The 23,099-nt window shown below is 39.0% G+C and overlaps 2 protein-coding genes across 12 annotated transcripts in view; both read right to left on the bottom strand.

Annotated features, from left to right (window-relative positions):
* Positions 1 to 421: 421 nt before the first annotated feature.
* LOC106093810 (GDP-fucose transporter 1) lies at positions 422 to 7,844 on the bottom strand. Of its 2 annotated transcripts, XM_059362904.1 has the most exons (5): positions 7,692 to 7,844; positions 7,412 to 7,616; positions 4,983 to 5,501; positions 1,421 to 1,662; positions 422 to 874 (listed from the first exon to the last, which is right to left on the bottom strand). In XM_059362904.1, exons 1-4 carry the CDS (start codon positions 7,775 to 7,777, stop codon positions 1,447 to 1,449), a joined length of 1,026 nt encoding a protein of 341 aa, XP_059218887.1. In that variant the 5' UTR covers positions 7,778 to 7,844; the 3' UTR covers positions 422 to 874; positions 1,421 to 1,446. The 2 variants fall into 2 exon arrangements, with proteins under 2 accessions (XP_059218887.1, XP_059218888.1); XM_059362905.1 differs by lacking the exon at positions 422 to 874 and having other exon boundaries at positions 912 to 1,662.
* A 12,922-nt stretch (positions 7,845 to 20,766) lies between these two features.
* Positions 20,767 to 23,099, bottom strand: part of LOC106093629 (transcription factor cwo) — a 72,377-nt gene continuing 70,044 nt past the window's right edge. For all 10 annotated transcript variants that reach the window (XM_059362901.1, XM_059362900.1, XM_013260739.2 and 7 more), the window contains one exon: positions 20,767 to 23,057. In XM_059362901.1, the coding sequence (XP_059218884.1) occupies positions 21,475 to 23,057 (1,583 nt within the window). In that variant the 3' untranslated portion in view covers positions 20,767 to 21,474. The remainder of the gene's footprint in view (positions 23,058 to 23,099) is intronic.

Below are 23,099 nucleotides of genomic sequence, written 5' to 3' on the forward strand. Positions count from 1 at the left end.
AATGCAATTACAGAGTTACAAGCTGTGAAAAAATTTGTCAACGCCGACTATATGAAAAATCCGCAATTACTTTTACACTTAAATACCTTTAATTTGAGCCCCATATTCCCATGGTAAGTAAATAAGTCCCGCTTGGGGGTGTCTTGGGAAAGGGATGGACCCCCAGGTCCCACGTGGTCCCACATTTCTATGAAATTTTCTCTAAAGACAAAATTTCTATGAAATTTTCTCTAAAGACAAAATTTCTATGAAATTTTCTCTAAAGACAAAATTTCTATGAAATTTTCTCTAAAGACAAAATTTCTATGAAATTTTCTCCAAAGACAAAATTTCTATGAAATTTTCTCCAAAGACAAAATTTCTATGAAATTTTCTCTAAGGACAAACATGTTATGAAAGTTTTTCTCTCTTTTAATGAAGACTTACATTTTAATTTAAAATCATACTTTATTATTCGAAGTTTTTGGTTGGGTATTCTTGCTATGACAGCGCTCGTGCTTTCGACCTTGTTGGGTTACTTCTGGTTTCCAGCGTTTGTCAAAAAAGTTTTTCCATTGCAGTGAAAGGGATAATATACAGGTTAACCCAATTCATTGATTCGATATTACATTTTGTGAATGTGTTTCAACTTCTTTTGATTGGTGTTTTTATTGTGGCCCCTGGTGTTTTTTTTTATTTTTTGTGCGCATATTCCAAATCGTGAAATTTTAATCCAACTTTTGCAGAAGATGCCAACTCCCCCAAAAATGATCGTTTCTATGCAGAATTCCATTTCACTTGGCAACATATTGGCATACTCGTATATAATGGATGAGTTGCTTGAGAAACTTATAAAGAAAGGCTTCTAAACACATTAGCGCAAAATTTAGTCTACCTGTTTACAATATAATATACAAAAAAAAATTCATTCATTAAGATTAATTAACAATTAATTAAAACTTATGTTTATTAGGAATTTGGATATTTTAAATGAAATGGTACAACATTTTTTGTTTTTGTGTTTTTTTTTAACTTAAGACGCTTTGGTAAATCCTACTGATGATACATACAAATGTACAATATGTATTAGGGAGAGTTGATTTTTTTTAAATCGTATACCAAAAACGTAAACTATATAAAATTCTCCGAAACCATGTATCTAAAATAAAATCCTAATCAGCGCCTCTCGACTTGAAAATGGATTAGGGTTTGGTCCATGGTTTCTTCAGAGAAATTTCTTCGAATTTTAGACAACGTTTCTGCTGTACGATTCTTAATTCTTCTTTTTAACATCCATACAAATCAAGCCCACTAATATGTATACAAGATTCTATGCCTTAAATGTAATTACTAATGGTACAAATTCACATGCTTTTGCAAAATTTTTGCAATTAAAATTTTAAAAAAAATTCTTTTGTCAAAGACTACATTTTTGACTTACATTGTAAATCAGAAAATATAAAAAAATCATGCTTTTTGCGTAGTGACTGCCGTGGAACGATTGTGCTGTCGTAGCATTTCCAATTGTTTGACGCGTGTATATGCAGCACTTGCTGCCAACACCACAATATTTGAGGTCCACCAAAGAAAGGATTTGTGCTCATTATACCATTGTGTGGCTATCACAGTTTGTGCACAAGCCTTGGCTGTGCCCGAGATATTATGCGTTAATGGAGATGTTATCTGAAAATGGAGTAGGAATAGAAATAAGAATGAGGTGATGTATCTGCATTAGAGGTCGGCAAAGCCTTTTTGAATGGTTTTATGGCCCTATGTCTTAACTAAAGCTCACATTAATATTTTTTTTTTATTATTCAGATTAGAATTGCGCTCAAGACGACAGATCGAAAAGTCGTTCAATATTGAAACTCTAAGAAACGCAGTGATAAGGGGCCTCCTTTTTATACCCGAGTGCGAATGGGGTACCTCACCTATTTGAAGTAAAGTTTTTACATGGCAAAAAAGTTTCCAACATTAGGGGGAAAACATCATTAACGCAGCATCGGCTCGCTTTATACCAGCCGCTCGAATACACAAAGTGCGGCCCAATTTCCCGGCGCAGGCAGTGGTACTCGCAGACGAGTGTTATGGGATTTGTTGTATGGACTCCACTAACCCCAGAATCAGCGAGCTGAATCTGGAAATAAACAGGCTAGTCAACGAACATAAGCGGAATTTGAGGCAAGCTGTGGTCTACTGTTAAGTCACTCTCGAACCCCAGTAGACGGGATTACAGGACCGCAGTCACTTTTGGCGAAGTAACCGTGACTGATGCGAAGCGGTGCGCCAGGTTGTTCAACCGTCAATTTATTGTTCATCCCGAAAGTGACAGGGCAAGGAGGAGAGTCATTCGCCGTATTCGTGGTCTGAGCCGATGGACAGCCATCACAATTTACTCTGGGCGAAGTTACAAATGTCATCTGTGGCGCCATATCATCCAAGGCTGTTGAAGAATTTGGATTTACCTGGAGTTGAGTACCTTAACCTGTCTATGAACACTCTTATAGTTCCCGATGTTTGGAAAATGGGCAGAGTGATCCCGCTACTGAAGCCTGGGAAGGACTCGAGTTTGGGGGAGTCGTACAGACCGATCTCCCTTCTCCTTTCGAGCTTCGAAGGAGAACTTCATTCGCCGGGCATCAACAAGGATTTCGTAGACTGCATAGCAAAACAGCATTGCATGCCATCACCGCACACATTTGCCGTGGCTTCAATCAGCCTAGGCCCTGGACCTATCGAAGGCATTCGACACGGTCAGCCATGCCAAACTATTTGAGGACATCGCCAACACGTCCCTCCAGCCAGGCCTGAAACGCTGGGTCGCGAATTATCTGTGTGGTCGTCAGTCATTTGTGAATTAAGGGATAAGAAGTCGAATCACCGTAGAGTGAAACGGGTTCCCCAAAGTGGGGTGATATCTCTGGCACTGTTAAACCTCTACCTATCCTCCATTCCACCACCTCCAGACGACATAGAGATCGTATCTTATGCGGACGATTGTACGATCATGGCATCAGGCCCATCACCCATTGTTGACATCTGCGATTGGTTGAACGTCTACCTTAACGAACTTGCCTCATATTTCGCAGCAAGAAATCCGAAGTTATCTGCCACCAAATCTTCAGCCACATTGTTCACTACAAATACGCGTGAGGTGAATACTGAGCTGACTGTGATGGTCGATAGAGAAATGATTCCGACCATCAAGTGTCCCAAAATACTTGGCGTCACATTTGACAGCTCTTACACATTCTTCCAATATGCCACAGCAATTTGCGATGAAGTCAAAAGTAGAAACAAGGTCCTCAAATCACTTGCTGACAGCACTTGGGGTGCAGACAAAGAAACCTTGTGGACCACGTACAAAGCTATTGGCCAGTCTGTGGTAGGTTATACAGCGCCAGTGTGGTCTCGTCAGCTTTGTGACACGCAGTGGAATTGTATTCAGATCTGTCAGACGGCCGCCCTCCGAACTGCGACGGGCTGTCTGCTCAGTTCTCATGTGGACTACCTCCATCAGGAGACAATGATCCTACCAGTGCGAAGACATAACTACATGCTGTCTAAGCAATATCTTTTGGGCTGTTATCGCAGCGACCATCCAAATCATGATCTTGTGGATAGATATCCATCGCCCAGAAGCCTTAAGGCAGATCTACATGATCTAGAGCGTGAGGTTCAACGTTACAAGAGAAAACCTCTAGATCAAGCGGCATATAAAGCAGGTATAGATAACATTCATGTAGACACGGTAGACCAGAGTAGTTCTGGCTCAATTACTTTCCGGCAGATGAAGCCGCCTCAACTCTTACAGAGCAATGATTGATGCCGACTTACAAGATGTATGTCCCGATTGTAACCAGGGACCGCACGATACACGTCATCTGTTTAAGTGCCCAGCCAGACCCACTCGACTCAGACCCAGAACCCTGTGGACGCCCCCCATCTTAGTCGCAGAGTTCCTGGATCTTGACATTCAACAGAATCAAGCAAACGAAAGATAGAACACAACAAACTGCTACAACAACAACCGCTGAAAATTGTTTTCTGGTGTTCTCGCCAGGATTCGAATCCAGGCGGACATATTAACCTCTGGATACGGTGGCCTCCTGGAATATCACAGGTACTCAGTATTTAAGCAAGAGGCTGTATGTCCGGCCTCTTCACTCGATACCGCTGATTGCTCACGACAGTAGTTACAGCTTTTCTTATCTGAGAGCTATATCAGGTTGGACATAGGGGTTTTGAATGTTAACCCTGTGAAGACTGAAATATGTCTTTTCACGAGCAAGACGAAGGTGGGCCAAGAACCACTTTCCTCAATTCAAACAATTCAATATCTGAAAAAGCCAAATACTTAGGAATTATCTTGGACAGGAGTCTGAATTGGAAGATTTACATTCACGAGACTACTACTGAAAGGTAGGAAAGTAAGAAAGAGGTCGGTATAGCTTTTGATATCATAACGGGACACATAGATATCATAATCGGTGCGGCAAGTGATAGCATGTGAAGGGCATGTAGAGAAGGAGATAAGACTTTGGAGTGTTTCCTATGTCATGCACGGCTTTGGCGGCTATCACTAAGGTGGAGCCACAATATCAGACAATCCCATGGCTCAGTGTACAAAACTGTTAGAACAACAGCAACACAATGAACTTAGACATGAACCAACATAAGGGCGTGGTATGCAAACAAATTTGTGATTTTGTAAGTAGCACGGAATTCCTGACGCAGCTTTTCTTTTTCAAGGTTACATTTTAGTATTCGGAGCGTACAACAAGCCGATTACTGGCTTAGGTGTATGTCCATATTGGCATGGGCGGCCTAATATCCGCATCCTTTTTTTCAACCTAATCTACATACAGATCGATTTCCCTCTGTAATTGGTTGTGATTTTTTTTTTGTAAATAATTTTTGTATTCTTTTTATAAAAATTTAATATTCTATTATTAAAATTAATTTTCAAAAAATCAATCAATGGATCAATGACAAAAACTTACCTTTATTTGTAATGCCGTTACAAAACCAATGGCAAATCCACATACACCGCCCATCAGCATCGTTATAACAAACCAAAATTCAAATATATTTTGATATGTTATTATCGCCTCTAGCTCTCCATTGAGTATGATTAAGGGAAGAAATATTACCGAAGAGTAAAGATTATTGTAGTAGGACAATAGCCAAACTTCCTGTTTGACATGATGTAGAGCCTTTTTTGTATGTATCGAATACATGGCCAAGGCCAGGGAGCCTAAAACACCAAATATGGTACCACGCCATGAAAAGGATTCGGTTAGACTTTCTTGATCGACACCCAGCATAAATCCGGCAACAATGCCCGCACAACAGAGAATGCTAGAGCAACTGGTTTTCTGTTTTAGTATCATGTAGGTTAGGATGACATTAAAGACGGTCGTAAGTGAACGGCCAACATAGTAGAATGCAACTCCAACATATTTAAGGCATAGATTATTTGTGCCCACCATCAATGTAAATAAAATCGAAAGGGGAAGTATCTGAAAAGAAGTATATAGGTAAGCAATGGCATAATAAGTGGTGCAAGATACATAAGTATTTGTTGTTGTTTCGATACATTAGCGTAAAAAGTCCTTTGGGGTTGGGCGAAGCCCCTCCCCAGAATTTCAAAAAGCTGAGCTGGCTTCGCTAATGGTCTGACATCCCAGGCACTGTGGACTACACAATGTCTGAGCACCTCCGTACTTGATGGAGCCAATTGTAGCTACAGAACTCTGGTTGTTGTTGTAGCAGTGTGTTATACACTAAAACGGCAGTCCTTGCCGATGAAGAACTCCATCGGGTCAATCCGGTACGTACAACTGGCTGCCATGTAATTGCATAATAATGGTAATATATGTAATGCAGACTTCTTTACGGATTGTTCCCGACTGTAAGTAAGTGAAGCGGCGATTGGTGTTTTTTCCCGAGCCGTTTCAATGAAATTTCTTCAGATTAATGAAAGTAAGGCGTTGAGAGATTATGAAGTCGGAAGTAAGGACAATGGATGGAATTAAGGGGAGGAAGTCTAATCCTAATGAAATGAAGGACTTCTAGGAAAAGTAATTTATCGGATCAGGCGATGCAATGGGAATTAGGAGAATAGGAGCAAACTTTTCACCCTCCAAATGAGTGCTGTCCGATTCATGTTTAAGCTCAATGATAAAAGGACTACTTTTTATGGCCGAGTCAAAACGGCATATCACAGTGCAACACCTCTTTGGGGAGAAGTTTTTACATGGTATAGTACCACACAAATATTGCCAGCATTTGGCGGGGATAACCACGGCTGCTAATTTTTTCTGATGCTCTCGCCAGGATTCGAACTATCCGTTTAATGTATTGGGATGCCTTCTATTGTCATGGAAACCAAAGTCAGATTTGTCTTTATACCCTGCTACAGCCAAATACTACAGGTCCCAATTTTCATACGATCGACTTCAAATTTGGTACAGGCATGTTTTTCCGCCCAGAGACGAAGCCTATAGAAATTGAAAAAAATCGGTTCAGATTTGGATATAGCTCCCGTAAATATGTTCGTCCGATTTGCAGTAATAATGCAATAAAATTTTCATTTGTTAACCGATTCTTTTGAAATTTGGTGGGAAGAATTTCCTCTCGACTCTCGTAGAAATCAGTTCAGATTTATATATAGCTATCATAAATATATCACCCGTTTTTACTCCTAAAGCCACTGCAAGCGCATTTACTGACCAATCCGACCAAAATTTTGCACAACGCTTTCCATGACGACTTCCACAATATCTATCAAGTTTGCTCGAAATCAGTTCAGATATATCTCCCATGTATATGTTCGTCCGATTATGAGAAATATTGCTATAAAGTGCTCAATTGTAAAGTAAAATTTTCCTCTTGACTCTCAAGATTACTAGTGAATTTCATAGAAATCGGATCAGATTTAGATATAGCTGCCATACATGTATATCGCCCGGTTTTCGATCCAAGAGCCACAGCATGTGCATTTATTGACCAATTATGTCAAAATTTTGTACAACGCTTTTCTCGATGACTACCACAACATCTATGAAGTTTGGTCAAAATCGATACAGATTTATATGTAGCTCCCATATATAAGATCGTCAGATTTTGGGTAATATGCAATAATGTTGTCTTTTGTCAACCGTAGTTATTAAATTTTGAACATATTTGCTCGAGATTTGATACGGATTGTTTAATAACCCATATGAAAACATCCGCCGAGGTCCATCAAAATTGGTTTAGAATATAGCTCTCACATAGTGCAGGGTATTATACAGCGCCACCGCCCGACTTTTGTCCTTGCTTACTGGTTTTGTATAACCAATAGAAAAATAATTAGTTTATGCATTTCCCTGCATATCGAAAGTATCTAAATGAGCCAAAATCATTTTAAGCATTTATTGATTCTTACCTTACGAAATGTATCAATGTCCAAGGGATTGCCCTCTGGAAAAGTGATAGCCGACGGATAAAGTTTAGACAAACGGCTCATTAGGAAACAAATGAGAGCACTAACAACGCACTGAAACCAGGTGACAAAAAGTGGTGCTTCCAACTTAACGCTCTCGCTGCTTAATAAGTGCTTATTCACAAACACGGTCAATATGGAAATGAACCTGAAAGGTGAGAGAAAAATCCACAGCATTGACCACTGACTACTGGAATCCAAAAACAATACAATACGATCGTACCAATACAAAGCTACAACCAGAAAAACCTTAATATATTTCCCCAGAAGGGTTGCTGGTGGCTTTGGTTCCTCCAATTTTTGATACATGTTTGTAAACAAATTAACAACAAATTTAATTCTGCCGATATAACGATTTAATAACTATGCCGGTATGGTTTTTATTTTGTACTTGTGTTTACATAAATTATAATGCGCAACGGACCCAAGTGTCGATTATTATGGAACAGCGTTATCGATATGGCGTCTTCACACACGATAATTTTTTTACATACGCTGTGTTTTATTTTAATACTGGCTGTATTTTATGATTTAATTAAACTAAAGAATTTAATCATTTGTTCCATTTTTATCATCAAAAATGTGTGACAGATTGGCCAAGTGGATACCGATAAATATCCAATACAACATAAAGATTTTCACATTAAACTTACCTTAAAAAATCTTTAAATGAAAAATATGTGAAATATAAAAAAAGTTTTTTTAGGCTTATGACCTAACAGTAGCACTAAGGTACAATTAATCTGGATTCACCTGGAGTTGAGTACCTTACTACTGTCCTCGACCTGTTTTTGAACACTCTTATAGTTCCCGATGCCTGGATATAGGCAGAGTGATCCCGCTACTGAAGCCTTGAAAGGACCCGTGCTTGGAGAGTCGTACAGACCGATCTCCCTTCTCTCACCAGTAGCAAAGACGCTTAAGGCATTGCTCCTTCCGAGCCCCGTAGGAGAATTTTCATTCGCCGAGCATCAACATGGATTTCGAAGACTGCGTAGCACAACTGGCAGCTTTGCATGCCATCACTGCACACATTTGCGGAGGCTTCAATCAGCCCAGGCAATGTGATAGGACGGTCCTCGTGGCACTGGACCTATCGAAGACATTTGACAGGGCCAGCCATGTCAAATTATTTGAGGACATCGCCAACAAGTCCCTCCAGCCAGGCCTGAAACGCTGGGTCGCGAATTAACTGTGTGGTCGCCAGTCATTTGTGGAATATAGGGATAAGAAGCACCGTAGAGTGAAACAGGGAGTTCCCCAAGGTGTGGTGATATATCCGGCACTGTTTAACCTCTACCTATCCTCGATTCCACCACCTCCAGACGGCATAGAGATCATATGCGGACGATTGTACGATCATGGCATCAGGCCCCCCACCCGTTGTTGACATCTGCGATAGGTTGAACGTATACCTTAACGAACATGCCTCATATTTCGCTGTAAGAAATCCGAAGTTATCTGCCACCAAATCTTCAGCCACATTGTTCACTACAAATATGCGTGAGGTGAATACTGAGCTGACTGTGATGGTCGATGGAGAAATAATTCCGACCATTAAGTGTTCCAAAATATTTTGGGTCACATTTGACAGCTCTTACACGGCTGTCGGCTACCGGGTGAATGTAGTCCTTGGAGAACGACCGAAAGATAGAACACAATAAATTGCTACAACAACAACAACAACATAAATCCTAGTGTAATTGTGTTGGTACCGAAAATATACCGTAAATATGTTAAGTAAATTTAGATATTTTGTTGAACCTTTTGTGAGCTACTATGACATGCAAGAAGCCATTCCAACTTCTTCCTAAAGATGTGTTGCCGTTGTTTTTGTATTCACATTATCATGTGGAGGTGGCGACCCTTGTCAAGCTCCTGTGGGAGAGGAAGCTCGTTCCGTTTCAAAGAACCAATCGCCGCTGGAACGGGGTGGCCATTGGTTATTTAAAGGCGCCAATAACCCGCCTTGTCATATCGAGCATGCCATCCGACCTCTCAATGAGACTCTCCTTTGCAGCTACTCCGTATGGAGCATTCCACTATCCGCAACCTGTGGACGCGCTCGGTCGCTCGCAGCCTAGGCTTCTCGTGACAGCACTGAACACCACACAGATCGATTTCAGCCGGTGTGGTGCTCACAGCTATCCCGTGCCAGGTGTAGCCGTTCGGATTCGTCTATTAAAAACAGAAATCTCATTGATATGTGAGAAGTTTGCCCCTGGTTCTTAATGGAAGCTTCATGGACAAATTTTCATTTTGGCAAACTTATTAGCAACCGCCAAATTATTTTTGAAGTTCGACCGGGCTGAACTATGAACACCCATCATGTCATGTTATCGTTGGGATTTTTGTAGTGTTTCAAAGGTGACAAATATGCGTGTTTCACCTGTGAAAAACGAATATAGTACCAACCTTTAAATAAAAATGTTTTGTTTGGTTTTCGCCGTTATCATCGTAGGTTCCAAGATATATTCATTTACAGGTAGTGCCAGATGCCCAACAACAAAATATTGAGTGCAATATCTGTCAAAATCGGCGAATAGTGCAACTTAAAGCGGATTAAATAAGGTGGTCTCACGTGAACAGCTGTTAACTGCGGGCCAAGTTTGACGGTATTAACATGCCAGATTTTTGTTTGCATTCTCTTTGTTGTTATCGTCTTTCTCGCATATTCTCTGCTCATTTACGCACACATATACACACACGCACACAAATTTCTTTGTGTGTGTTGGCAAAACGTCGATCAGATTGATGGCAAGCAGAAGGGTTCACACATATATGGTTGTTGTACAAATGAGACAACATTTAATTGTTTCGCCATGAGTGCAACTATGATTTTGTGTAAGGAACTAGTTCCCGCCATTTTTTGTTGTTTGTTTGTGGTATGGTTCTTAACTATAATACACACAAACAACCAATACTCATTGACAGATAGTGCGCTTCGCGAGAAATTGTACTCATCTGTGTACTGTACACTACCTGGTAATTATGTCATGGATTCACTAATAAAAGGTTAAGTCACTTACAAAATCATAAAGTGGATACGCCCAATGAACTCATTAAAATAGCCTGTTTGTGGATGTCGAACAATAATCCGCACGAACAAACAACAATCGCTCGAAATCGAATCTTTTTCGGTTTGTGTATGTCGAATTCAATTTTTCGCCTGCACATGGGTAAGGTTTGGTATTCTATTCTGCTTTCGGAATAGCCGCGAAAATTTTTAACTATTCCCCGGGCGGAATTTGACAGCAATCAAATATTTTTATTTCCATGCCAAAACACGTTTCCTTATCTGCACTCATTGTTTTCTCTATTTTATATATTTTTTCCCAAATAAATAAAGGAAAACGAACCATTGAAACCATTAAAACAAACAAAAATTATGCCGGCAATAGATTCAAGTGTTGCCACTATAATAGTTTTTTGCCATTTTCCTCATTACAAACAGAGTACCACTTTTCCAACTATTTTCAGCCAAAGTTTCGCCGACGTTTTTATACCCTCCGCCATAGGATGGGGGTATACTATTGGGTTGCCCAAAAAGTAATTGCGGATTTTTCATATAGTCGGCGTTGACATATTTTTTCACAGCTTGTTACTCTGTAATTGCATTCTTTCTTCTGTCAGTTATCAGCTGTTACTTTTAGCTTGCTTTAGAAAAAAAGTGTAAAAAAGTATATTTGATTAAAGTTCATTCTAAGTTTTATTAAAAATGCATTTACTTTCTTTTTAAAAATCCGCAATTACTTTTTGGGCAACCCAATAGTTTCGTCATTCTGTTTGTAACTCCTCGAAATATTCTTCTAAGACCCCATAAAGTATATATGTATATTCGTGATCGTTATGACATTTTAAGTCGATCTAGCCATGTCCGTCTGTCTGTCGAAAGCACGCTTACTTTCGAAGGAGTAAAGCTAGGCTCTCGAAATTTTGCACAAATCCTTTTTATTGGTGTAGGTCGGTTGGGATTGTAAATGGGCCAAATCGGTCCTTGTTTTGATATAGTTGCCATATAAACCTCTCTTGGGTCTTGACTTCTTGAGCCTCTAGAGGGCGTTTTGGTACGTGGTGTTTTGGTATCACTTCCAAAAACTGTGCGAAGTATGATCGAAATCGGTCTACAACCTCGTATAGCTGCCATTTAAACCGATCATGCATCTTGAGCCGCTAGAGGGCGCAATTCTTATCCGATTAGGTTGAAATTTTGCACAAGTTTTGTTATGACTTCCAATAACTGTGCTAAGTATGGCGCAACTCGGTCCATAACCTGATATAGCTGTCATATAAACCGATCTGGGATCTTGACTTCTTGAGTCTCTAGAGGTCGCAATTCTCATTCGATTTGGCAGAAATTTCGTACAACGGCTTCTCGCATGACCTTTAACATACGTGTCTAATATGGTCTGAATCGATCAATAGCTTGATACAGCTCCCATATAAACCTATCTGCCGACTTTGCATTTTGAGCCCTTACAAGGCGCAATTCTTATCCGAATGGACTTAAATATTACACAATGACTTCTACAATGTTCAGCATTCATTTATGGTCCGAATCGGACTATAACTTGATGTAGCTCCAATAGCATAACAGTTCTTATTCAATACTCTTTGTTTGCCTAAAAAGAGAGAGAGAGAGTCCGAGAGACAGACAGACGGACAAGGCTAGATCGTCTTAAAATGACATGACGATCAAGAATATATATACTTTATGGGGTCTCAGACGCATATTTCGAGGTGTTACAAACAGAATGACGAAATTAGTATACCCCCATCCTATGGTGGAGGGTAAAAACAAATTGAATGTCGGCTGATCGCTTAGCTAAAACTTATTCAGCGAATTACCGTATACGTGAACGAGTAAAATCAATCGCAATCTCTCTGTTGTGAATTATGCATTTCTTTATCGAACGAGAATTTTTGAAAGAAATATAGGGGTTGCCCAAAAAGTAATTGCGGATTTTTTTAAAAGAAAGTAAATGCATTTTTAATAAAACTTAGAATGAACTTTAATCAAATATACTTTTTTTACACTTTTTTTCTAAAGCAAGCTAAAAGTAACAGCTGATAACTGACAGAAGAAAGAATGCAATTACAGAGTCACAAGCTGTGAAAAAATTTGTCAACGCCGACTATATGAAAAATCCGCAATTACTTTTTGGGCAACCCAATATGTTTAAGTCTATCATAATTTATAAAAAAAATACATTAAAATGTTTATAAAAGTGTTATAACATCTATTAAATAGGAGATGAAACTTCATTCGATTCGAAAGCGCACTCGATCACGTATGAGGGGATTCGGCGCCTGGTTGAGAGCAAAGAAAATCGAGTTTCGACCACTGTGAAACGGTCTGCAACAGTATAAAAGGGATGAGCTTATTTTTGAACCTTGTCTAATGTATAAATTTTGTTGAACCCAAAAACTTTTCCCTATGGAAAACAACCAGGATTCACTGAATAAGGTTAAGCCAAGCGATCAGCCGATATACTTTTTTTTTAATATTTGGCAGTACTTGGCATTGAGGATGTCAACTTGTTCTCTTTTTACATTCATTCTTTGTTTACGTTTTCTCCTATATGATGACATTTTCAATCGTCAGATTTGACATCCTTAATGATGTTTATGGGGCCTATCCACTTTGTGTTTTTGCATGTGACCTAACCTTCTATTAGTGAATCCTGGAAAACAACAAATCTCTATCAAAAATAAATACCCACCCTTATTAACATTCAATATAAATTTATTTATTTATATTTAAACCTTAGTACTAAAATACAATACATTTTTATTAATAAATTTAAATTATTTTTATTCTAAAAAAAAAAACATAAAAGTTAAGAATAACATCTAATAGAAGAAGATTTGTAATCCTAGACATCTCTAACTAAAAAAAAAAAAAAATAAAAACGAAGAAACAGATAATCAGCTTAAAAATAAGCGGTAGAAAATTATTTATATAAACATTAGAGTTGAAATGTATTTGAAAATAGTAAATAAGATTTTTTCTAAGCCTAGTTAAAATTGTTAAGAAATAAAACTAATTAACTATTTAATTATACATATGTGATACAACATATGTATGTCTAGGGTTTTAAAAACTAGGATACAATAGAAAAAACAGGGTAAGGCGAATAGAAGGACATGCCAAACAAAACAAACTATTTAATAATTATTATTAAAAAATATATTTTAGTTTATTTTAGTTTTAAATAGTTTGTTTTAGTTTAATATGTATATAGTATCTATAGATTTATACATTGTTTATCATCAGAGCAGCACATAGAAATACCATGAACAATATTTTGAAAATGTACGTTTACTACTTACATGCATACAAAACGAACGAAAATTATGTATTGTAGTTTGTTTTATTTTCTCCCTCGGTTTTCATTTAACATATAATGAATAATGCAGTTGTTGTTTATGACTAGTTTTCTGTTTTCTGTTTTTTTTTTTGTAAATTTAAGTTGTCCTAAAAAATTTTATGAAATCTTTAAAAGATTTCTTATTCTTTGTTTTCAACAACATGTAAACATCTAGAACTGCTTATATTTTGTTGTTCATTATATGTATAATTTTTTGTTTTATATAACACTTATAACATGTAATAACATCAACTTAACGTTTTCTTTTTTATAGTTGTAAGATTTTTTTTTTTTAATTTTATTTCTGTGAAAATATAATTTTAACAAGAGTTAAGAACAGATTTATTTCTCAAAAATATACATACAATGTTTAAAAAAAAAAAAAAAAAAAAAACAAACAAAATGAGTCTATTTGTGGTCTGCAAAGAGCTTAGCGAGCTATTTTAAATTTTGGAATAAAATCCATTTTTGTTGTTAAACAACATGTTTTTTTGGCATAAACTTTCTTTACAGAAGAATTTTTCAGTTTTTATGCATAATCAAAGTTAGGTGTTTCTTTCTACAAAAAAAAAATTGTTTTCAACCAAAACAAGTAAAAAGGCATTAAGTTCGGCCCAGGTATATAAATTGGATAACTTAAGCACACAAGTTCGGCACCCATATTGAGTGGTCTAATATATATATGTCACTATTCAATTTTGTAGAACAAAATCTTGGTCTTTTTGGCAGATACATGCAATTGTAAACCGATCTGAATCATATTAAGGTCGGATGTCGGGAGGTCTGAAATTAAGAATAGTGCGCAGTTTTAAGCCTCCCAACATCCAACCCAAACATTGATTAGGTTAAGGCTTCCCAACATCCGACCTAAATATGGTTCTGATCGGACTATATTTAGATTCGCGAAATTCAACAAAAATAGGCGATCCGATAAGATACTTTGCTGGGCTAAAATTTTTTACAATGTTTTCTCTCATGACATGTTTAATTTTTGAGTTTTATTCGGTTTGCGCATTGATATTGCTGCTATATATAACTCGATATCTTGATTTTTATACCCTCCACCACAGGATGGGGGTATACTAATTGCGTCATTCTATTTGTAACTCCTCGAAATATTCGTCAAAGACCCCATTAAGTATATATATTCTTGATCGTCATAACATTTTAAGTCGATCTTGCCATGTCCTTTCGAAGGAATAAAGCTAGCCGCTTGAAATTTTGCACAAATACTTGTTATTAGTGAAGTTCAGTTGGGATTGAAATGGGCTACATCGGTCCATGTATTGATTAGCTGTCATATAAACCGATCTGGGGTCTTGATTTCTTGAGCCACTATCCGATTTGGCTGAAAATTTGCATGAGGTGTTTTATTATGACTTCCAACAACTGTACTAAGTATGGTTGAAATCGGTTCATTAACTGATATAGCTGTCATATAAACCTATCTGGGGCCTTGACTTCTTGAGCGTCTAGAGGGCGCAAATCCTATCCTGATTGTCTAAATCGGTCCATAACCTGATATAGCTGCCATATAAACCGATCTTGTATCTTAGGCTTCTGGAGGGCGCAATTCTTATCCGATTTGGCTGAAATTTCGCACGACGTGTTTGGTTGTGACTTCTAATAACTGTGTTAAATATGGTTCAAATCGATCGATCATGAGCCTTTAGAGAAATTTTATACAACGGCTTCTCCCATGACCTTCAACATACGTGTCAAATATGGTCCGAATCAGTATGTAGCCTGATATAGCTCCCATATGAACCGATCTCTCGATCGGACCGATATATTGCTTCTTGAGACCCTAAAGTGCGCAATTCTCACTCGAATTGGCTGAAATTTTACACAATGACTTCTACTAAGGTCTCCAACATTCAGTTCAATTCTGGTCCGAATCGGAAAATAACTTGTATAGCTCCAATATGAAAGCAATCCTTTACTTTTATCCTTTGTTTGTCTGAAAAGAGATATCGGGAAAAGAACTCGACAAATGCTATCTATGGTGGAGGGTATATAAGAATCGGCCCGGCCGAACTTAGCACGCCTTTACTTGTTATTTCTCATTTTCGTTTGACATAAAGGTGAGGGGAAATTAATGACAGTATAGCGATACTATCGATATTTATAATTAGATATATCGAATGTTGCGATTCTCGATAGTATCCCAGCTCTACTTTGTACGCCATATCTGAACATTAGAGTGGGTCAATATATGCGACGAAACAAAAGCCTATCGAATTCTTAGATAATTTGCCCAAGAATCCATGTGTCTAAAATCAAAGACTAGCTCCCGGATTTCGAGGACAAAGTCAGTCCGTAACTTATTTATATTATAGATTAAGCCGTGTCATAAGGGGGTCCCACTGGTTCTGGACCTATAAAGGCTTATGGGGGACATCATCAACACTTCCCTCCAGCCAGGCCTGAAAAATTGCAACGCATAGCATGTATGTTTTATTTTCGTAAAGTTGTACTGGATAGTTATCGATATCATGCAATAACAGTCGATTAAGCTTAATTTACACGTTATACAGAGAGCGTAAAAAGTGTGTCAGCACCCGTGAAATTTTTGGCTTTTGCAAGATTATTGCAAGAATGTACATAGAACATCAATTTTTAATATACGTATTATAAATTTGTAAGACCATTGATGAATACACACTTTCCGATGTAAAAAAGGGAAATATATATATGTTGACTCACTTTCGATGCTCGTAGTATTTTTAAATTAAAAAAAATGTATGTGTTTTATTTTTGCTCTATCCAGTGCAAGTCATATGTAATGGACAGAATTCCAGCGCAAAGTTTTTCTGGATAGTTATCGATACATTTTGCACTGTATAGTATTAAAAATAAAACACAGTAAGCATTAGCTATATTCACTATACACCGATAAAAAAAATATTTACTTTTTTTTGATTAAATTGGGCATTTTAAAATATATGTTGTGTTTTATTTTGGTACTACACAGTGTCAATTACGATTAAATGGTAATTATAATTTGTTATCGCCGGTATCGGTATTTGCATTTGAGATGGACATTTTTTGGTTAGTGGATCTGTTTCATTTCAATACATGGTAAGTGGTCTTGTTTCATTTCGATTTTCATGAAATCGATAACTTTCCGTACAAAATATCTCACTTGCACAGGAAAGGACTAAAATAAAACATAGCAACTATACAGTGTAAAATACGTGTAATCACAAGATATCGATTATTATCCAGTCTCACCTTGCACTGGAAATCTATGCAATGCATTTGAATAGCACGGTATAGTGATAAACTAAAACATGTTCTGAATAAAATGAAAAAAGAAAAAAAAAATAAATACTTATAGCTTTCATTTCATAAAAAAAGGACACCGATAGCAAAGTGTTATCGAGATATCTCGATAACTTACAAATGACTCATAATGTGTACATAGTTTTCTGACTATTGTTTTCCATATGTTTTTCACATTTTTTGTTTTTAATTTTTGGTTGTTTTTATCTTTAAAAGATTAGTTAAGGGATTATTTATATTTTATAATTTTTATAAAACACACAATATTTGTTTATAATTGCATATAAAAGTCTAATTTAATACAGGAGGGTTGGTGGTTTTCTTTTAAATAGTAATTGCAAACTATCATTTTGCGTTAGTTTTTAACCATAAACACCAAATTCTAGATTTTTTTTGCCCACAATTTGATGATAATATTTATATCTCTACCATGGCCTCAACCTCGTCCTTAGTGCCAAGCACACAAATTCTGAAAGTTTTAAATCCTTTAAAAAAATTTGCTATTACATTCAGAAGGGAACGATTAGCCGATTAACGTTTCTTCCGTGGCGAAATAATTAAAGGTGGTCTCATTCATACAACAGCCACAAATCATATGGTGCAATTCGCCATCTTGCCATCAAGCAATCGACGTTTGCGTGCGTACATGAGAAGAGAATATGCGAGAAAGAAGATAACAACAAAGAGAATGCAAACAAAAAACTGACATCTTAATACTGTCAAACCTGGCCGGCTGTTAACAGCTGCTTGCGTGAGACCATCTTTTTAAAGCCGCCTTGCGTTTCTTTTTATATGTCACACTTTCAAAAGACCCATTTTGACAATTATAATGCCCTTAACATGACATAATTACCATGTAGTGTACCGTAAACAGCTGAGTACAATTTTTTCTCGCAAGGCAACGAGTTTTGGTTGTGTGTGTGTATTATAGTTAAGAACTTTATCACACACAAACAGCGAAAAATGGCGCCACATACTCCAAATCAGAGTTGCACTAATCACTTATTTCAACAGATAGCGAACTCAATATTTTGTTGTTGGGCAACTGCCACTACCTGTAGATGAAACAAAATATCAGCGACATGGCGCTGCGCCAACACAAATTCCGCTTCAATTAATTGCAAATGTAATTAAATGCTCACGAACTGCGTCGAAGCAACACTGTTTCATCGAAGCTGCTTTTGTTGAGCAAAAGGCTGAGCTAAGAAAATACAAGGGCGAGCTTAGAAAGGCTCAGAACAAATCCTGGGTAGAATTCTGCAGCTCCGTGGAGGATACATCTGAGGCCTCTAGGCTAAGGAAGAAACACTAGAATTACTCCTTGATACACATTTCCCGCGAAATACTCCAACAGACAACGTGGCTTCAGAAGAGGTTGTCACTGGTATGCATTCGTCGAAGGCCATAAGGGAAATTGTGTCCGAAAATCCTTTGGGTGATAAGAGGTTTCGACACCTTTAAGTCGCCAGGCCCTGATGATGTATCACCGGTGAATTACAAGCTGTGTCTGATAGACTGTTTCCCTGGCGTACTCTGCACTCTGGATGGAGGGATACGAAGGTAATTTTCATTCTGAAAGCAGAAAACCCTACCACACGAAGGCGAAAGATTTTCGTACCATTAGTCTGTCATCCTTTATGCTGAAGACTCTTAAGAGGTTGATAGAAACATATTTTACGGCAAAGGTCCCTTGAGATCGCCTGTCACGGCAACAGCATGCATATGGTAAAGGCAAATCCACTGAAACAACCCTTTACGACCTATTCAGCTACATAAAGGGTTCTCTTGCTGTCAAGGAATATACAATGGTAGCATTTCTTGACATTGAAGGTGCTTCCAATAATGTAAAACCGACATCAATCATGAAGGAGTTGGAGTTTCTAGGGATCAACTCTATCGTAACTAAAAGATGCATTACGGCAGGCTTGTAGTCTGTGGATCTAAAAAGATGGGTCAGCAGAGGAACTCCTCGGGGAGGTGTACTGTCTCCTCTACTTTGGAATATAGCCATTAACATTATATTATTATCTGACGTGGCAATTGCGGTTAGGGTAAAGTTTCCCAGCACTCTAAGAGATATACTTCTGGAAGCTCTACGTGTAACAACAAAGTGGGCTACCGAAAATGGTCTGGGTATAAATCCGTGCAAGACAGAAGTAGTTCTTTTCAGCAGGCGATACAAGTTGCCTACAGTGGAACCTGTCTCCTTGGGTGGAGGAAATGTTCCATTTACAGAAAGCGCTAAATACCTGGGTGTTTTGCTGGACAGGAATTTGAACCCAAATCCAACCTTTTGGAAAGGGCAAGAAAGGCCACTCTTGCCTTTATATACCTGCAAGAGAGCCATTGGCAAAAGTTGGGGATTTAGACCGCGTGTCATGCATTGGGTATATACCGCAGTTGTCAGACCTATTATGCAGTATGGTGTTGTGTTTGGTGGACGGAAAAAAATCAAAAATCAACCTACTGCTCAGTACTAAACCCGATCCAAAGGATGGCTTGTTTGTGCATCACAGCCGCACTGAGGACGATACCATCTAATGCGCTGAATTTAATGCTACATCTTATGTCTCTGGACATTGTGGCTACCCAAATTGCAGCGACCACTGCCGTGAGGTTAAGGGAGCTTTCTCATTGGTCATGTGGCGACTACGGACACTGTGTTATCCGATGTTCCATTCAGTGTGGATTATACCCTACCTGAGCCGCTTTTTGATAAAAATACTGTAGCACTATTCCTGATAGAACCGATTGCAACTACGATATCCCTGGTAACAGAAGTTACATATTCTATACGGATGAATGTCAGATCTATAATGCTTTATGGTATTGTGGTTTGGTGGACAGCGTTTTAAAAATCCGCCTAGTGTTTACACTAAGGCAAATCTAATATGGCGCAAATCTGTAGAAATGGTAAAGTCAAGAAAAAGGTAACCAAAGCAAGAGAAGGTAGGAAAGCATGCAGGCCAGGGAAAAACTCACATCCTTGAGTGTGTCGTGCAGTTAGACAATTCAGAAAGGACATCGTAGAAAGGCTCCACCCTACTAAGAAGCTCGCACAGGGGAGCGTTCACTTATACCGTAGCACGATCCTCGTCGGCCGTCAAGAAAAAGGTAACAAAACAATGCAGGAGAAGGTAGAGAAGCATGCAGACCAGGGACAAAACACCCATCCTTGGGAGTGTCGTGCAGTTAGACAATTTAGAAAGTTGATCGTAGAAAAAAGTTCACCCTACTAGGAATCTCGCACAAGGGAGGGTTCACTGAGCAAGATCCGGACCAGCTCGTCGGCTGCCTCCTTTTGCTTTCGTTATCGAAATCATTCCGAAAATTTGTTTGCGAAGTTAATACCTCATTGTTAATGAAATAATTTTTACATCATTCTACAATTATGCCACTTAAAGTTTCTAGTACAGAGGTGTACTTGAGATCGCCAAGAAGGATTTTCTCCTTGAATAGTGTCTCTGTCCGATAGAGGGCAAATATATTGACACAGGCTAGGAAGGAACACCAGGGCCTTTAAATCAATCCCAAGGCAGCCGGTTCTGTGTCGGACTAGCTCGATGTAGTACTCATCTGCCAGGGGCTGCCGTGTATACGAGTTTTGTCCTTTTTCGGGGTATTACTCTCGTCTGGATTTTTCCACAAAGAACTGAAACATTTTAAGTGAAAACTCTGTAAAATTTAACTTCAATTTTAGAACAAAAAGGTAGCAGATGAACTTTTTCATTTGTCCCCAGTTCCATAACAAAGTCAAAGTTGTAGAAATAGGGTTGCCCCCCTCTCTGCTATGTCGATTCAAATTGTGGGTTGATGTAGGTCTGTTGTGTTTTTTGTTTTGTTTTGTTTTTGTTTTAGAGGTTGCTGGTATACCTTTAGATTCTAGCTATAAAACCATTATATGATTATTTTTCACAGAATTCTGAGGTAGTTGTTCCATAAACACCTTTGCCACTTACTCACTCACCCACACAAACGCGCGCGCTGGCAGACATCAGGTGTACTGTTAACAAATCCATTTGTTGTGGCATGTAAATACTCTCGCGTGGCACAAATGTGGCTTAGATGTGTTTGTGTGTGTGTGTGTGTGTGCTGTTTTCAAGTTCGTTGCTTCAAGGATTCAAGTCCAAGGATGCTAGACTATGTAATTCCATGATTCCTTGTATAACGAAACATGCAAAAAATTCCTTTTGTTTTGAGTTGTTTTTGTTTTTCATTTCATTTTGTTTTGATCAAAATCAAAATTGTAAAATTCCGTTTTTGATTACGACGCATTTGATAAATTCTGGGAATTATTCGATATCATCATCGGTGGTGATAATGTTGTGTGGTGGTGCAGGGGCTGGGGGCTTACCAACCATTGGCGGCATTTGTGATGGCTTCCAATTTGGCCTTGGTCATTGCCGCCGACACCGAAGTGCCGTTCAAAACCGGTGGGTGTTGTTGCTGCTGCTGTTGTTTACTGGCCACCACCGCCGCTGCTGCCGCCGCCAACAGGGAGGCCGATGAGGAGGAGGGCATAAAGTTGACATTTATGTTAATCGGATGTACTACGGGCATATTGGTGAAATTCTTTTCCAACAAATCGATGCCATTAAGGAACGGTATCAAGATATTGTAGTCCACATTCAGTGGCACATAGTAGGTGCCATGGCTGTGCAGAGCAAAAATGGGCACAGCAAAACTACGTGTTGGCAGTGGGGCAGTTGTACTGGTTGGAGCGCTGACATTGCTCTTTATCGTTGACCCTGTGGCAGAGACTTCGGTTTTGATTTCGCTAAAGGGAGTAAAGGGTTTGTCCTCCCGAATGCTTGAAGGCAGCAGGGCACCTGCTGCACTGCTGATTGCCCTTTGGGTGGTGCTGGCCGGTATTCTTAGATCGGCATCGTCCACGGTATTCTCGCAATGGGTATTTGCAGCTTCGGCGGCCATTTTGCGCTTTTTGGCCATGATGGGGGCTATTTCGGGTTCTGTGCCATCCTTGGAGTGATCGGAATGGGCATGTAGGTTCTCACTCTGCAGCAGCGGTGGGGCGGGACAGTGTTCACTAGAGGTTTCCTCATCGTGCAGCTCATGGTTGAAACGTTCTTTGATGTGATTTTTGTACTTGTAGTTGTTGTTGTGCTCAATATCATGAGACGATTCGGAGAAATTACGCAGACGTCCTTGCAACAAATCATCTGACTGATGATGGTGATGTAGATGGGCAGCCATATGGGCCGGATGATGATGATGGTGGTGGTGGTGATGCAGATGGTGGCCATGACCCAGTAGGGTATCGCGGGGTGGTGGTGAATGCATATTGGAGGTGTCTGTATGCAAGATGGGTTCACGCGATGAGTCAAAGTCATGGTTACTGGAATCGGTGTGATGATGCAGCGAAGCAGGAGCTGTGGAGGTAATAACCGGTGCCTGATGAGGCTGCTGGGCTGACGAACTGATGGCTGCACCCGAACTGCCAGCATTCTTTCCCGCTGGCCCCGTCGAACTTGTGGCATTATTTGAAGTGATTACCGATCCCGAGGAGGATGCTGCAGAGTTACTTATCACATTGGTGTTGCTGCTGTTGTTGGCAACACCGCTGCTGCTGCTGCTGCCGCCGCCACTAGTGGCTGCGCCAGTGGCGGTGGTGGTAGAGGCGGATGCATTGGTGCTGCCATTATTGCCGCCGCCATTGTGATGTGCCTCATTGGTGTTACTGTCCATTTGGTTGGCTGTGACATGGTTGCGCTGCAAGTGAGTTAATTGGTTGCGGAAACTGAGATCTTTGACATCGTTGTGATCATTGCTGTGCTCAATGTCTGAAGTGGTGCTCAGCATATCACGTAATTGGCACAAGGGAGGCACCGCATGAAAAGTTTGATGTGGACTACCACTGGAAGCACTAATGTTATCCGCGGTGGCATGACAACTGCGGCTACGAAAACAGTCATCTAAAAAAAGGGGCAAAAGAAAATGTAATTTTTTCTCTTTTA

Source organism: Stomoxys calcitrans, chromosome 2 (genome assembly GCF_963082655.1).
Source record: "Stomoxys calcitrans chromosome 2, idStoCalc2.1, whole genome shotgun sequence".
Lineage (NCBI taxonomy): Eukaryota > Metazoa > Arthropoda > Insecta > Diptera > Muscidae > Stomoxys > Stomoxys calcitrans.